At 37.8% G+C, this 18,212-nt stretch overlaps 1 protein-coding gene across 1 annotated transcript in view; it reads right to left on the reverse strand.

Annotated features, from left to right (window-relative positions):
• LOC150080045 (synaptogenesis protein syg-2-like) overlaps nucleotides 1-18,212 on the reverse strand; it is a 294,352-nt gene that overhangs the window by 48,097 nt on the left and 228,043 nt on the right. The window contains exons 5-7 of the mRNA XM_090381151.1: nucleotides 16,106-16,402; nucleotides 14,958-15,230; nucleotides 7,686-7,949 (exon numbers count right to left, since the gene is read on the reverse strand). Coding sequence (XP_090237277.1) covers nucleotides 7,686-7,949; nucleotides 14,958-15,230; nucleotides 16,106-16,402 — 834 coding nt within the window. The remainder of the gene's footprint in view (nucleotides 1-7,685; nucleotides 7,950-14,957; nucleotides 15,231-16,105; nucleotides 16,403-18,212) is intronic.

Consider the following 18,212-nt stretch of genomic DNA (forward strand, 5'->3'; position numbering starts at 1 on the left):
GCATCCAGGGTGTGATGTTAAGGTTCGAGTAGAGAATGGCCCTTGAGATAGTAAAAGGGTGGCCAGCAACTCTGTTAAGCCATCGCAAGAACCAGTACTCGATCCCAAGGACGGACTTATAATGTGAATCTGGAGCTGAAGACCAGATTTGCGAGGCATACATTGCAATTGGCAGGACACACATTAAAATGTACTTGGTCGCTAGCTGAGGATCCCTAATTCCTACCAGTTCCTGTCTGGTAGCCCATAAAGCGGCGAATATTTTTGTCTTCATATGGGCGAAGTGTTGAGCAAAGGTGAGTCTGTCATCCCACTTAAGACCCAGGTCCAGGTGAGAGTGCACTTTTACCACATTAGACCCGTTCACAGAGATCGAGATGTCATTTTTATTCTGCTTGCAAGTTATGGTCATTTGGGCAGACTTCTGCGCATTAATACGGAGCCCGATGCAATCCAGGTAGCTCTCAAATTCTCTGATTGTGCTATTTGCCATCTGACAAATACCTTCTGCTGATTCATGGTCTTTGGAAGTGATGAAGAATTTTACATCGTCAGCATATGTTATAAAATTGTAGTACCGTGCAAGAAACGGCTCCAGGGCGGCCGCGAAGAGAGTAGCCGAAAGAACTCCCCCTTGTGGCACTCCTCGCGAGATGGTAAAGCAAGATTGTAGCTTTTGGTGCTTAACAATAAGTTTTCTATGTTCTAGCAGGCTGGTTATTATAGTTAACAAATTTCCTCTTACATTAAAATAATTCTTTAAAATCGCAATGAGCGCTGGAATTGAGACGTTGTCGTAGGCTGCGGAGATATCCAAAAAAATAATATCGATTTGCTTTTTCTCATTTAGTGCTTTCTGCACGCGAAAAAGGGTTTCCAGTAAGTTTGTTATTGTTGATCTACCCGAAATAACTGAGTGCAAATGTGGTGGTCTATGGCTGAAGCAGTGTTGATTGATGGTGGGAAGCAGTGCTTTTTCGAATACCTTCTGTAGGGTGCAACTGACAGAAATTGGTCTGTAATCCTTAGCCAATTTTGGGTGTTTAATCTTTGGTATTGGGGTTACAATGTAATTTTTCCAGGCTTGCGGGAAAGCTCCTGACCTAATGATTTCCTGATAGATGTGCAGTAATAGATCTATTATAAATGGGCTACTTATCTTAAGGATGAACATTGGAAATTTGTCTGGTCCAACAGTGGCCTTATTGGGCAGATCGTTGATTGCTTTCATTACGCTCTCTTTGGTGATTTGTATTTCACTCAAAGGAGGTCTTGTTGGTTCCTCTATTGCCGAATGGTTTCGCTTGGTTAAATCTTTCAGGAATTCAAAAATTTTGTTACCATTATCAGTGTTCTCAATTTGATTCAGTCCATGCAGGTTACTAAAAGTGTTATTAGCCCATTCCTTGAAAATGCATTCGGTCATATTCTCTGTGCTATTTCTATTGCTAGTAATTCTTTTTGCTCTTTTTAGTTTATTATGAACAACACTGCAGTGTGCCTGTCGTTTTGCTTTGATGAAATGTGCTCTTTCTTTCTTATAACGAATGTGATCGGCAGGATGACCCGTTCTTTGCCATTTTCTATACAGTTTTTGCTTCCTGAGGAAACTTGCTTTCAGTTGTGGGTTAAACCATTCTTTTGTTCTCTCAGATATTTTGATTTCTTTTGCTGCTCCTTCCAATGCTGTTTGGTATAGCTTTTTAGTGATCATTTCTAAAGCTTCGTCTACTGGCTTTTCTTTCAGGTCATTCCAGTTGTAACTAGTCAGGTGACTGAGAATGACCTCTGCATTAATATACTTCACGGAGAAAAGATACTTACTTTGCTTTTCCCAGTTCGTGCGGTTACCCTGCTCGTATTTGTGTATCTTCAGTGCTGCTTCTATTTCAATGGGATTGTGGTCCGACTTAAATTTTATGCAGTTTTGCGCTAGCCTTATGTCTAAGGAACTATGATACAACAGGTCAAGTTGCTGCATTCCCCTTGTCACTGGTGTCGGAAGCTGCGTTAAGTGCAGTGCACCCAATGTCGCATCCAGCTCTTTCTTGGCCTCCCTGTGTTTCGGAAAAGGCAAATTAAAATCTCCCGCTATTATTGTGTCGACTGATGGCTTTAGATTTGCAGCAAGCCAAGCATAGAGTTCGTTTCTTGTCTCCGTTGTGTGCTCAGGTGGGAGGTATATGATGCATAACTGTATTTTCACGTGCTCTTTTGAAAAGGTAACGCAAATCCCTTCAAAATTATTTGAATTGGTTTTTCGTTCTCTTATAGGCTGGTATTTATTTTGATAGCAAATTATAACTCCCCCTCCTCGTCTATCTGTTCTTCCGGTTCCCACACATTTGCAGTTTGCTGCCGCAGTTAGCCGATCTAACTGTTTTTCATTTCCCAACCAGGTTTCGATTAGGCAAATGAAATCCAGGTCCTCGTACATCATCATCGTTTGTAGGGTGTGGAGCTTATTTGAGATACTCCTCACGTTTTGTACAAACAGGTGGATGTGATGTTCTGCATTCCCAGCTGGGGGTAGTTTTCTTGATTGCTATTGAGCCCGATTCCTTGCATCATTTTTAACCAGTGGTCTGGCCCATCTGTCTCTGTAGGGCTTGACTAAGGTACCTACTGGCCAGGCGCTTACGTCTTGTAGGCGAGTTGCTTTATCTGGTGGACAAGAGATTATAAAGGAGGAGTAAGCTGGGTGTCGTGTTTTCACTTGCTTGACTTCCACAGTTATCCCATGTTCGCCCTCACACATGGCTTTAATGTTTCTGGGCTGTGTTGTGGGTCCCAGCCTTGATACAAAAATTTGCTCTCTGGTTGCAACGGAAGTAATGTTGTACATTTCAGAAAACCGTTTGTTTGTTTCAGGTGTGTTACAGGAAGACACGTTAATACTTTCTCTGTGAACTGGATTACGTCGTCGGCTGTCCTCGGCGAGAGTAGGCATGAAATTTTGGGATGGGCGGGTTTTTCTACCCTCAAAAGTGTTATGCTTTTTAGGTAGCATAGTGATGTGCGCATAAGTGAGTGGGTTTGCAGGAACATGATTTGAGGGGGAAGATGTAATTCTGGAGTTCGTACTCTTGGAATATATGCATGCTCCAATCATTTCAGTTGATTCCTGTTGTCCTAATATTTCTGAGGCTTCTTTATTTTGGTTTCGACTTTTCCTAGTGGAATGTGTGGAGCCATTTCCTTGTGCTGCCCCTAAAGTTTCACTGGGTTTGGTGCTATTGCTTGCGAGGTCCTGCTGCAAACAGACAGTTCGCGGCTGGGCTTGAGATTCACATATTATTTGGCTGTCTTGTAGTTTTGCAATTCTTTCTGATATGTTTTCCCCCGAATTCAATTCTTTTCTTGTCTTCTGTTTGTGATTTTCAATGCTTTCTGTCCTCCTGTACAATCCATGCATATCACTTCTACTTTTCTTTGGGTAACTCTGCCTCGCATAGCAAGTTTCGTCGGTTACGGGAGCCGTTGAGCCACCTTGTGCAACGAGGACGGATTCAAAGCATCCTAGCTTTTCCTCCAGTCGTTTAAGGGTGTGCAATATTTTACTGTTTTGTTCTTTGAGAAGAAAATTCTCTTCCTGCAGTTCCTGTAGCATTTTATGTACAGGGATGAAATTGCTTTCGAGGTTTTCAGCGTATTCCACAGCCTGCATCGAAAAGGGGCTGATGCAGTCTGCAAGGATATCCCTTAATTCCGTACGCGAGACATATTCTTTACGGTTCTCTTCCTGCCTTTCATCCGGGCTATGATTGCTCGTCTGTCTAGCGAAACCCCCTTCAGAGTGCTCGCAGTCTTCCGGGCAAATATCGCATCCCAAGGTTTCAAAAATTGATCCTTCAGGATGGCCCAAGATGCCATTTCAAAGGTCAGTCTGAGAGAGGATTTCTCTTGTTGCTTGTTCAAGGTCATTAATCTGTTCTGTGCATGAATCTTCACAAATGACTTCATTAGGTAATTCTTCATTATTTTTCCCTGTTTGTTGCCTACAGGCGTTACATTCAAACTTGCGTTTTCTAGTTTTGTTTAATTTCTTAATATCTACAGAAGTACAATCAGGCTTATTGCAATAGTTTTTGTGACAAGTAACGCATTTAATTATGAAGTCATCATTGGTCAGACATATGCAGCAAGTAAGCGGCACGGCTGATGCGATGAAATCTGTCATTCTGAAATGCAAATGGGGGGCTGGAATTTCAGTAATTTCGAGGTAGGTAGTCTTTAGTACAACAAGATAGGGCACTTCTATCGTTCGATGACTAGCCTATGAAATATGCAGGTGGAAATGGGGGAGGTTTTAATCCCTAACTTTGTCACCGCTTGACCTTGTTCAGAGCTTAAGTTCCGTATTGCCTTAAGCAGAATATTGCTATGTTCCGCTGCACTGAATCGCTATAAACCAACCGTTCCTTTCAACTATTACGCGAAGTATGAATGCTTAAAATCAAGATTAGACATATTACCTGTTCAGGATTCCATTGGTAGACACTATATCCAGATTCCACTTCTTATAAGCTCTCTGTCAATATGCAGTTCATTTATGATTCTTTCAGTTTAACTTAGGTATTTGAGTATTTTTAGGAGCACATAATTCAGTAACTCACTGACCTACGCCACCTAGCGGACTAGTCTTAGACTCCATCCTTCTTGGATTATTGAGACGTGTAGCGCCATCTATCTAAACGTTCTTTGGAATGCAGTGACCTGCTTCTGACAGACTGATAAAATCACAGTAATAACAGTTGATATAAATCTCGCATTGCACTGACAGAAAGTATTGATGGTGTTCTGTGGTTCGGGTCTTGACATTAGATGGAACGGTGATGGGACTTGTCGCGTGAGTTACAGTGATCTTGTGTATCTCGTGGCTGAATGAAACACAAGTCGGCCGACTCGCAGCCAAAATAACTGTCTTTATTGTGATATGAAGGACAAAAGCGAACATGCCAGTCCACTTTTAATACGGTGGGGGAGCTTTTCGGAATAAGTTATGAGAAGTGAATAATTCTGGCGTCGTGATAAATTGCTTTCAGACTTTTCTTTTCCTTTTCTTTTTGCTAACGTAGTGGAGGAGGAGGAGTATTAGTGTTTACTAGCATCAAGCTCATCAAGATTATTATTTGTGGTTCAACTCTTTCACTCTAAATGTGCGTGACCATTATAAACGCTGTAATGGTCATTTGAACTGAGTAACAGGGGCAATGATAAATTAAATGTGCCGCTATGAAATTTTAATAAATAAATATATTTTTTTCCGAAACTATTGTGTTGAAGAAGTAACGCTGGATCGTATGGTCCACGTTAAGCGTAGCAAAGTTTCACCAGAGAGCGGAGTAGAGTAATAATGTGACACGCGAGCTAATCATTAATTTGCATATGGGGAGGTTTGCCAGTCATCAGCGCATCAAACACTCCCCGCTGCATCGGGCAAACAAGCATGGACCATTATGAGACTATTTTTATCTCACACGAAAAACAGAAGTTCCACGTTGAGCAGTGATGCAATAGGCTGTAACTTCATGCTTAAATGCGAGATGTTTTTGTTCTTGCAGTCTCCATGGATACCGCTGCAGGAAACTAAACAAGTAGGGAGTGGGGATTCACAGCCTGCATTCAGCATGCAGCTTCTCCTGCTCGCGAAGCTTACTGTGACTGACGATAGCGAGTGATGACAACATCGAGTTCAATACGGTGATTGCCACTGAGAGACTCCCGCAGTTATTTCGTGTGGCATGTGGGTTTGCTATCTGATAGGTAGTGTTTCTGATAAGGGATCTGCCGCTATTTCCATGACATTTCATCTATTTTAAAACAAGGTTATCAGGGACATGTGATTTTTGGTTTTTGGAAAGAGCCATTGCGATAATGATATTGGGGTTTCTAGCGGTTAATTTTCTACGACTTTTAAAGACTGCCGCTTCAGGATTATGTTGAAAGTGATGAAGCTTGAGGGCCAGAGTGCAATAGGAAAAAGAAATACTAACAGTACTAATAATAGCTAACAATACTTTAAATTAACACAACGTTTAAATGATACAGTCAGCAGAATTTATGGCAGCAAAAGAGAGAGTTGGAAAACTTTCCATCCCAGAAACGCGGGCGACTCTTAAACCGAGATTTGTTTTTATACCTGAGAATAGTGGCTGTTCGAAGTGACCTCTAGCAGAAGTTTTAGACTGGGCATCTTTAGAATAAGCATACTCCCTTCAGAAGTTTGACATTACGGATAGCGTCAGGTTAGGACGACTATTTCTCAAGGATGAGAAATGGAGGCTCGTAACCTCTGCAAACAGAAGCAGGTTTGGTTTGGTTTGGTTTTTTTATGGCACATGAGCGACTACTGCTAAGATGCGCCAAGTCCAACAGAAGCAGGATTGAAGGTTATTTGTTAATTGTGTAACTTTTGTAAGAGTTGGGTGCTGGAAGGATCCACGTTGTTTTCATAGCATGGGCGACAAATCTGGAATGTGAAAAAGAAAAAAAGAATTAAGCTGTCACCAGTCTTATCACAACTGCTTTCTGGACGTTAAGATCCTGTTGATATAATCTAATATAGTTTTTCCTTTTTTTTTTTTTTTTTTCCTGTAACCATTTTAGATGGTCCGGAAAGAGATGCATGCTATCTATAATTACTCCAAGGTTTTTTGGAAGTTACGGAGGTATTAGGTTATCGCAAACTTGTTTCATTTTCCCAGTTATCTCTCATTTTAAATTTCCGTTATTTGTAAAATCAGTATGGGTTCTTGTAGATTGTACTAGTAAGAATATTAGGAGCATCAGCGACAAAGGCCATATTGCTCGTGTATATTGTCTGTAAATTGCGTGTGTTCTTTGGTCGATTTTCTATTTGATGGACGAAAAAGCTGGGTTTCTGGGAGAAAAGGCAACCCTCTACTGACACCGACTAAGTGAGCCACGTTATCAAAAAGGTCATTTCCACCCCGTGTAGGAATGAAGGAGATTCTACCAACTGTGCTATCAGTTGTAGCACAGTTGGTAGAATCGTTGGTAGAGTTGAAGTCTTGTAGTTAGATGCAAGGAACTCACCTTACAGTTTGCAGCCTGATTAGATTGAAACCTGTAATCATGAACTTTTTAATTGGATTTTAATCTATGACGTATATTTATAATAACAAAAAATGAAAAAAGTCTTTATTTGCATAACTTACATAGTTTAAAAAATTAAAAATACATATTAAATGATAAATGAATAGTATAAAATAAATTTAGCTATTTAAAAATTAAGAATTTTAATTATTTAAACTTTCATAATCTTAATCATTCATTTGGTCATCTGTTTATTAAATTTCATTGAATTATTAAAAAAATATAAATAACTAATTGATTTAATCGTTTGTGAAACTCCCCAAATTATCTATTTCATTTTCGCTGAATGTTTATTAACTTAATTTCTGATTTATAACTTAAATACAAGCTGAACACCTGCGATTTGAGAATTTTTTTATAATTGGTTCATTTTTGTATTTTATATATTTTTTATTTTTCACTGTTTTTTAATTATTAAAAAAGATATGCTGGTTGCTCGCAACCAGCATATCTTTTAATCTAGGGACAACAGATTCGTTCAAGTTCTTACCACTTCCCGAAAGCGGCTATAAGAAAGTCCATTACCGCGTGTCATTAGTTTGGAAGACAGTGACAAAAACACTCACCTTTCCCTTTGAGGAGGAAATATCCAGGAATTCCTGCTCCGAGTTCATTTTCAGCAGCGCAGGAGTAATTTCCGACTGTTTTTGTGCTAACCGGATCTGTCACCATCGCACTGCTCCTCGCGTTAAGCAACACCCCGTTCCTCCACCACCGGAAAGACGAAGCTGTGGGATACCCTGGATCGTCAATTTCACACAGCAGCGTGACGGACTGACCTTTACTGGCATCGTCTTCCAGCTGTCGGATGGTAGCCCTCGCCGGTGCGTCTGCAAGAGAAAGGACTTTGATCAGACCATTAGTGGCTACTGTGATGGATGGATGCTGTCTGCATAGACGTATGGAATCCAGTGCATTCTAATATATGGAATGTCTTTGTCTTCCCAGTGAAAAATGCTTTTCCTGAAGTTTCTCGATGGGTTTCAGGCCTACACGCGGGGCTGTTAGTCGGGGGGGGGGGGTGCAGAATTTTATGTGATATTGATATCTGTGACACCTGTGTAGCCACGGATCATAAAACGGGTAATAAATTGTTCAGTAACCAGAGAGTTTGCAGTTCCTCCGCTGGAGAGGGTGGCATACTTAGTGTTCTCTTGTTTTTAAATAGAAGTCTGTCCAAACAGATATTATTAACCAACTTACAAATGATCTAATTCGGGAAATCTAAAAGTTATAGAATAATCATTAAAAATTGCGAATAGACAACTTAATTAATAAAAGTGCTTGAAGTGTACGGTAACTAAAAAGCTCCGGGAAAGTGCGTGACCTGTAAGAAAGATATGTGGAGATAATCCTTTCCTACTTATGCTGTAATTTATATCGCAATACGCTTGAATACATCCTGAATAACCAATACTTCATATTAAAAATGTGCTTTTGAAAATTTCCATTAAATGATTAGCATTATAGATCTCTTTCTGGATGTCTAATCCTGACGTTCTGTTCGGTTTTGGGGAATATTATCAAGTCTGTTACTATATTTATAACCATATCAAATAATTTGGTATATATGAAAGCATTTAATGTTCATGTTAATGTGTACATTAATTTCTGTGGTAAATCATAATTTCTTTAAAACAGGCTGTTTCATGTTAGCTGGTAGTGAACATCTTACTTCTTCATGCATGAAAATATTTCAACTAATTTGGTTCGAAGGTATTTTACATTACCACCAAGACAAATCTGACCCTGAATCGATCGTTTGTGTATCAAGTCTATAGTTGTGGGTATTCTTAAGAAGGTTGATATATATATATATATATATATATGTGGGTTGAAAAACGAAATAATCCCTAAAAACAAATACGTATTCAGCTGGACCTGAAAAAAAAAAAAAAAAAAGGATATGAAAAGAACTAAAAAAATAAATAATAAATAAATAAATAAATAAATAAATAAAAAGATCCTCGTGACGTCTTGGGATTTGAATCTGAACTTTTCTAAACCGTCTGTACGTAGCTTAAATAGTCACCGGGATGTTTCGCCGGTGACCATTTAAGCTTTTTTAATCATCACAACGATTCGATGGAAATTCGATCCAAATTAGTTTTATATCTAAAAGAACTTTACATTAGGACATTGCGTGCAAGAATCCAACCAGGCCTATCTAATGTCAGAACAAGTATCTGAGAGTGGTGGTTGTATCCACAAATTCTCGACCTTCTTTATTACTCCTATATCCCTTGAAAATTGCAGTTTCTTCAAATACTTGTCTTCTTAAACCTCTGACATTTCTCTCAGAGTCCTGTAGCACTCATAGGAAGCCGAACACAATAGCGAATAACAAAATGTTTCTCAATCTTAAAATTTTCATTATTTTGCTCAAAACGCGGTTGACACTAACAGCCATTAATTTAAGGCCACTTTGTAACATGTCAGAACATGCAGCTTTGTTAACGTATGCACTTTGACGAACACTCTCCTGCCATCTACCGGCAGTTCCCCGAAACTTGAATGATTGAAGGGTGGCGCTGCCATTGCATGAATCAAATGTATCTCTGTACACGTTCAAGAACAAACAGCATTAATCCATTAAAAACTAAATACAGAACGATCCAGAAATAAAATTCCCACGGGCACAGAAGCTTCATATGTTGATTCTAGATATTAAGAGGGGATTTGGAAATGCAAATGAATGCCTCAGAGTGCCCTCTGCGCATGAATGCCAAATATTGCAGCTGCTCTTGCAAAAATAACAGCAAGGCGCTCTACCAAAGGCTTTAGCATGATTTAATATATAATTAGTAATTAGCGTAATTGGTTAACTGTTTATTCAATTTACCGAGTTGCATATTACTTACAAGCAGGGGACTCTCTTTGGAGGCAAAATTTAATCACATATTTGTGCTAATGCGTTTCAATGGACCGATATCAGATTAGGGCTTCGATGCTAAGTTAACTTTTCCCATCCATTCTTTGAATACTAATGTTCGAATATCCGTGGAAATTTTCTCATCGTGCGTTCGGTCTTCGATGTGGCAAAAAAAACACACAAAAAAAAAAAAAAAACAAACAAATTCTACAATTGGAAAATGAACTTTTTACTTAGATTATTCTTAGCGGACTATTTATTCATAAGTATCCCTCGGAGCTAAACATATTGGCGTGGAGGATTCCGGTGTTGCTGTAGAGACCATGGAATTATTCCGTACGATTAAAATTCACTACTCTCTTCATTTCCTGAATTACATATCGAAATTCGAGAATAAAAATATTTCTTTTAGCATATTCTCATCTTCAAAAACTAATCGAATTAGCCCGGAATTACCATTTTTAAAAGGAATGGCAAATTAGAATACTTTAATAGGTTATTTCACATAGCTTCATTTGATTTTTAAAAGGCCGTTGGTGGATGGAATTATCGGTGTTGTTTTTTCCTCAAAGTCATTGCTTATCTTTCCAGTAAGGCCGAACCAGAAATAACTCATTAATTTTTATTATTATTATCATTATCTGTTTATTTAACAGTAAGTTTTTTTCCCTACACAACCAGAAGGCAAAGAGGGTATGATACAAAATTCAAATACATCCATCTCAGTGAGATTCACATATGCATTCAAGATATTAATTAACAGAGGAAGTTTGATGTATCATTTCTATTTCGACAGAAGGTAATGTGCTTACATATTCGGGGAAAGGTTACAATAGACAGATGAAAACGTGTGTAATTAAAAGTATTCTTGACTAACACAGGGATATCGTCAATGCTTATTTACCAATTAAGGCTGGAATTGCATACAGTTTTATAGAGTGACAGTAAAATACATTCTCTAGTATTAGTAATTTCTTTTGGAGAAGCAAGGCTTGCTGAAAAATGCCTACTGGAGGATGCAGCAGGATGCCACTTTGATATAATAAACTGGTCATCACAGCTACTTCACTCTTGTCCAACATCTGCAGCGGTTGCTGTGGTATGTCTCAATGAATTGGTAAATGTTCTTGAGTGTGTCTTTCCTATAGCTGTTCTTTTTTCAGTTTCTAGGGATTTATGGTGAGTGCAATGTAGAGACCAATTGTGTTGAATGGGAACATATTTTTGGGATACACTAAATCGTTGACGTATATTGATTTATACGTACTGTTAAAAAGAATGTATTTCAGAAGCATGCATACGTTTATTACATATTTGATCAGTGACATGTTATTGCCATCATAAATGGCAATAACATCTCTCTTAGGCATCTCTCTAAATTTTAGAAAACAAAAATGTTATAATGACTCCAACTGTAAGTTAACAAATACAGAATACGTTTTGGACATTTCGAAACCATCCTTTTCACTGCAAATGGTGGAGTAGCATAAACCTGTTTTAAACATCCACTGTGTTTGCGCTATTTCTTATTTAAATTAAGAAATATATCTGCTTTAATTGTGTATTTTAGAGTAGCACATCCGGTTTTACAGATTAACTCTCTCCTTTAGAGCAAGGCCTTAATTTTCCTATATTCAGGGAAGTAACTTTCTGTAGAAAGGATACTAATTTATATTTGTACCCTCTTTTCATATTCACAATTTTAAAATTATTTAACTTTATATTTCAATTACGGCTTCTATCACTAGGAGGACACAGTAGTAGTGATAACAAAAATTGAGCTTTGGTTTTAACACACATAAATTTAGGCCACACTACAATAAGGTTGTGTCCCGCTTGGTACTCTATTTTTAAGTGGAAAAAAACTTTTTGAGACTGGGTGTAGTTTGAATCGCTCGAAGTGAAGTACCATGTATTCAAGCCACTACGTAGGTAACTATCAAGTAGCCTGTCGAATTTCTTCAGACTGTCAGCCTCAACTACTTTCGGAGACAACCTGTTCCAATAATCAACAACTCGTTGGCTGAAAGAAAATTTACTACATTCTAGTCTGAAGTCCTTCCCCTGTAATTTGAATTTATGGCTTATTTTCAGCTACAAAGCACTACTTTGATTTTATTTCGGACAGGATAAAATCAAAAAAGTTATACAGCTGATGGTGCGTAGCTTAACTAGGTCCAAATTTATTTATTTCAAAGTTCGTCGTGCCATAAACTAGATTCGAACATGGACGTTTCTGAATAATATGTGGGAACTCTCTTGCCAAAGGAAGCATAAAGCTCTTGCAGTATTATTCATCACCAAACTCTCATGGTTAAAAATAGTAATAATAAACAATTGTAAAATAAATTGTGTTACTTTTAAACGCATTTTTTTATTTATTTTAAATTACAATTTGTTTTCATACTTTAATTACAAACATCAATTTTGAAAAAAAAAAAAAAGAAAGATTAATTAATGATATATTAAATTAATTATAAAATAACATTTAGTTATAATTTTCCAAATTTAAATTATAAAGATCGTTAGATACACAAATAGCTATTAATACCTCTTATTATTAAAATAAATTTTACACACATTGATGATGTGGCTGCAAAAAAAAAAAAAAAAATAATAATAATAATAATATATATATATATATATACACACTCAGTGATCACTCAATTAGATGTCTGAAGACGTCCAAACGGATCTGACCAATGCTGCCTGAAAGACTTTTCACAATGTCAGAATAAATTAAGTGAGGCGTCCATACGCCTCATTTCCTGTTCCCAAACATCCCATAGGTGTTCAATTGAATTGCGGTCAGGTGAATTTCAAAGCCAATCAAGTTGGATGGTATCTTTATCCAACTTGATTGTCTGAAGATATATCACTCAGCTTCATTCGTGTGTTCCTTGAACCACTCGTGTGCGGGCCCGATGATAAGGCGCATTATCGTCTTGTAAGATCCTGTTTCCGTCCGAAAAAAAAATGCAAAATAGCAGGCATAGTGTGTTGTGGAAGGCGCCACCGGTGGTTTCCCACATCTGCGCCATTATACTTTGTGAAGAAGTACAGAATCTCTGTAAAAGCCAGAAAGGTGTAATGTCTGGTTTGTGTCAGAATAGTGGTATATTCTGCTGTTGTGTCTCTGACTGCTGGGCCACAGAGCTCCTAGTGGGACCCCGCGTTACCTGCCACCACAGCAGGGTGCACACGGTCTCCTAAGAGCTTCCTGTAGACCTTAACAGTGAAACGTTGCCAACAAAACATGCTCGGTATTAAGCAACTATCGCCACCTGCCCAGATAGTGGGCGGTATTCACGAAGTGTCCATGGATTCGTGATGCTTGCGCCATAGACGAAGGCGTCCGCCGGCGTGTTGCACCAGGGATTTGGACTCAACCAACCAACACACTCGTTCCCAGTCTTCCAGAGTCCAACCAGTGTTGAGACCACAGTATTTGCCGTCGACGATGATCAGCGGTGAGAAGAGGGTGTCTCTTGCGTTGTCTGCTGTGCAACCCCATACGTATGAGTGTACGGCTCATCGTAATTTAGAATATTGTTCTTGCATTCCCCATATTGTATTGCGATGTCAACTGTCGCACAGTGAACCTGCCGTTGAGGCAGTACAACGCGCTGCGCCCTTTGCTCACCACGAACATCCACCTTGCGTCATCCTTTGCAGTTCTGTCGGCAGGAGGCATTCTGACCCTTTCGACACGCATTCTTTTTACACCTTAACCACAGTGGGGTGAGGAGCCGACAAGAAGTGCTGTTTCCGATATGGAAGCGCCAGATCCGATCTCCTACAATCGTGTCCTTTCGAAACGCCGTAATATCTTAACTACTACTTAATCACTTTGACTTGCACGACCAGATGCATCTTACCCTGCTCTAGCTTAGGAATCTCTCCGGCTTTTTATAATACGAGCTATGTGGCATAGTCCTTTACAGATGGTTGTCATAATTCAGTGATCACTGAGTATATATATTAAGATAATATATAATTAATATGCAAGATAATATAAATACTGTATAATTTTCGTAATTTTCATATCGCAATGTTTCCTATTAACAGTAATTTTCTTAATTTTTGCTCTAAACTGTATTGGCCGGTATACAGTTTCAATTCATACAGCCATTTTCTGATCAACAAGACTCACTGTCCAAGGCTCTCACTAGTGCGAATGGAAATTACGCTCCCGAATAACACCAGTGAAAACTTTACAATCTCCGTTCGGACACTTTTCTCTTTCCTTCAACTATTTATTCAATTCTGTGATTTAGAAGAGTTACCCACAGCAGGGGTGCATATTTCTGTTCTAATTGCTTACTGTCAGGAAAGCTTCCATAAAATTTCCTGTGAACACATCCCATAACATTATTCCAAATGAATATGCATGTCTGTCTACCTACTTCAAACTCACTCTTTGCAGCTCAGTCATATTATGTATTAAGATAAGCAACACAGGCTAGTTAAACAACAGACCTAAATTTGCCCTTAAGATTGCATATACAATATTAAAAAAAAATCTTTAATTGAAATCCCATTTCTTCACCAGTATTAGTGAGCCAATACTTTTGAGAAGATATTGCATATGCTGATAAAATCCGCAACAAAATCATTACTAAAAACAATAATGGAATTTGCGGTTAATATATTGAATTTGCAAATTATATATTAAAATTAATATTTAATTTTAATATTGAATTTGCAAATTATATATTAAAATTAAATATTAATTTTCAGCAACCAAATTTCTGAACAAATGCAAATATGACTGGCATTATGCTAAGCTAAAATGTATGAGGTGATGAACACTATTAAATTATTTATCAGGTTAAACAACTCCGTGTGATAGCTAAAATACGTTGGATCTCTTGACGAAATTGTTACAGAAGCAAAACACATCGCTATTAGGAGTGTTGTAATCGCATTAAGGAAAGCAGAATAAGCAAGAAGTACATTAACTTACACTTCACCACCAGTTCTTCATTCTGAGATCGCATACTCCATCCCGCTGTGTTTAATCCCTCGCACGAATAATTGCCTCCCTTGTCCCTGGTGGCGTGTTTGACATGCAGCAGAGGCTCTGTTGTTTCCGTTAAGAAAATGCCATTGTGGAACCACCTGACAGCCGAAAGTCTGAGGGGATTGCCATCTTTAGCTTCGCAGAACAAGGTCACCGTAGTTCTTGCAGTTTCGGAGGCGATGTTGGTGGATACTGAGATGTGAACTTTGGGAGCGTCTGTACCAAAAAGAATGCAAACGTGATTTAAATCGAGCACAGATTCGAAAGTTAAACAAACTACAGTCCACTCGATTTGAAATCGAGTGGATTGTAGTTTGATAAATGCCGAATAGAACTGAACGAAATTGGCAATAACATTTCCCATTAAGTATTCATTAGAAAGTTTAAATCCTTCTATCCAGAAAACCAGATTATATGAAGACAAAGTGCTACTCTTCATAATACAGTTTTATCGTCCAGTATTTTACTTAGAAAAATGTTTTCAAAGACACTCACATTTGAGTTTATTTTTGGATTCATTTGCGATTCTGTTCAGCGTTTAAAGGAAATGATTATAGAATTGCGTAATTGCTTTCTCAAAATAGCAATTAACATCAGTGATGGCACGGAGATAATTAAGATAATTATTTTAAGTTAATTATAAGTCAAAGAACAGTCAAATACATTATTTTGTAATATAAATTTGGCTACAAACAGTTGTGATTTTAATTGGCGTGTAATTAAAAGCTTACAGAAAGACATTTTCTAAAATGTGTTTTCGATGTTATTCTGAACTTGTTCGAGAGATTAGTAATCGCGTGGAATATTCAAAACAAAGCGTTAGTTAAAATAAACATTCAGTTTTCTGACTTTTTTTCCCAAGATATTTCGAGTCATTAATTTCTTTCTGAATAGTAGGGCAGTTTTATGTGGATTTTATTTAAATAAATACTCTTTACTATTAAACTAGAAAAATACAAGATCTTCACGTATAGAAGGAGGTCAGAGGTTTATTTATTTCCCACAAGTGTTTTGGTTTACCACTATTTTTTTATTTTTATTAAAAAGCGTGTGTTTGTATGTATATGCAGTTTTCCAGACAACGAACTTACACAGGATATCGAGAAGGACGGCGTCCGTTGAATTTGCTCGTCCGAAAGCGTTGCGCACGTAACAGGTGTAAGATCCGGAATCGTGCCTTGAAACGTTGCTCAACAGCATCTCCACTAGAAAGTCGTTGCGTGTTTCCGCTCTCCTCTCGCCCTCTCTGGGGAACACTTCCCCGTCCTTATACCATCCGACTTCCGTAATGTTCGGAGGATTGGCGTTGTAAGCACAAGTCAGCGTCGCCACTCCTGACTCATTTACCGTCAACCTTCCGACCGGCAGAATCTCCACAGCTGGGGGATCTGAAAGAAATAACGAAAAAATAAAATAAATAAAATAAAAAAAATCAGAATATAAACAGGAGTGAACGACAGCAATTTCTGCTCACCAGATGGTGTCACGATCGTGTTGGAAAACACGATCGTTGGAAAAAAATTAGTTTCTTTGGTTGTTGTTTTTATCACAACCATTCTTCATAAATAATAATTTGCTTATATCCCTTTGTCCCAAAGACTAAATAAGCTTCTGATTTGATTCCTTTGAACAGTTCCAAAACGGAACTGTTTGGAAACGGTTCTCAACGAAACTGTTGAGCAACAGTTTTGGAGAAATATTTGCCACCGGTACACTAGAATAATTATATTTTTTTAAAGGAGGGCACATAGTCATACTTGTAAAAAACTATCGAATTGCATTTTTAATCATTAAATATATTTTATTATCCGAGTCCACCCCAATGACACCTTAGCAAGCAGCTAAGGGAGCCGAGGGAGAGGTTTTTGCAGTTACTTCGATGTTAATATTTATTTCTTCTCTGAAATAGTTTTGGCGAAATATTCGCCAAGACTATTCTAGTAAATAAATAAATACAAACTACGAATACAGCAGCGGATAAGATATTTTATTCGTATCAGACAAATTGCTTGTTGGATAACGAAACAGAGTGATTCATTTAACATTATTCTTATTAAACTACGCCTGTCTTTCTTAAGAACAACATTTGATAATTGCCCTGTGAATTAATAAAAAAATTCCTCTTTTTATTAGGTTTTTTTTTAATAATTACTTTTTTTCCAAGCATATTTCGCTCCATCTCTCTGTTTCACTTGCACTCTATCTATTAATCTGGTTAAATCTTCCTTTGGACTTCCTCCACTAACGAATCCAACGCCATTATTCTACCTATTTGAGACGGTCGGCATCTCTAACAGAATCCTCAACATCCAGCTCATTATTTCATCCTTTACAGGTAACTAGCTAGGTCTCCTGAAGGCAAATCTAACGTCTCATGGCAAGCTTCGCATAATAACTACTAAGAACGTATTGGAAGAATAAAGATACTTTTCAGCTCTGATGGACAGTCACGATAATCCCTAATTACTTTCTTTTTTATTTCACTTTTTTCATTTTTCTCCAATCGAAAAAATCTACAAAGCTTTTGAACACGCGTAGTAACAATATGGCCACGACTGCTCCCTGTGATCTAACACAGAATCTTTTTTCATCTATTAATGAAAATCATTGTATTTTTAAAGACGACAGCTGAAACAAAACAGAAGCTTCGTGCGCTTTAATAGATAAAACAATTTTATCCTAGGGACACATGTTCGTAATCCTTTAAACATTAGCCGAAAATGCTTTACATTTTTTTCTGTGGATATTGCTTACAGTCCAACGTCTTCGACCTATACACTTTCAAAATACCAATTAAATTCTTTTGCAATATCCATAAGAATGTTCCGGTATTATCCTGTCACCGATGCTATGTTCATTCTTGTTGGTTATTTCATTACACATTCCTCTCTGGTATTCTTTTCACACAGACGTAGGCTTCTTAATGGCTTGACTTTCTTAATTAAAGATTTAGTTCATAATGACTTGTCTACACTTCTGGAATTTTACTAGCTCTTTAACCCAACACCTATAATCTAGCCAGCCAGAGTAATTTCATCTAATATATGTTCCTTCAAAATTAACTTGCTCTTACAGTCAACACTTGTTGTTTGAATCTGGAGATAAACTCGAACGTGGCACCGCGCAAAAATTTAATAACAGCAATGGGTTTCCGTGACAACCGCAGCGATAAATTTACGTGGTTTAAATAGCGAATGA

This window comes from Mastigoproctus giganteus, chromosome 9, assembly GCF_048544385.1.
Source record: "Mastigoproctus giganteus isolate SK-2022 chromosome 9, ASM4854438v1, whole genome shotgun sequence".
NCBI classification, from domain to species: domain Eukaryota; kingdom Metazoa; phylum Arthropoda; class Arachnida; order Uropygi; family Thelyphonidae; genus Mastigoproctus; species Mastigoproctus giganteus.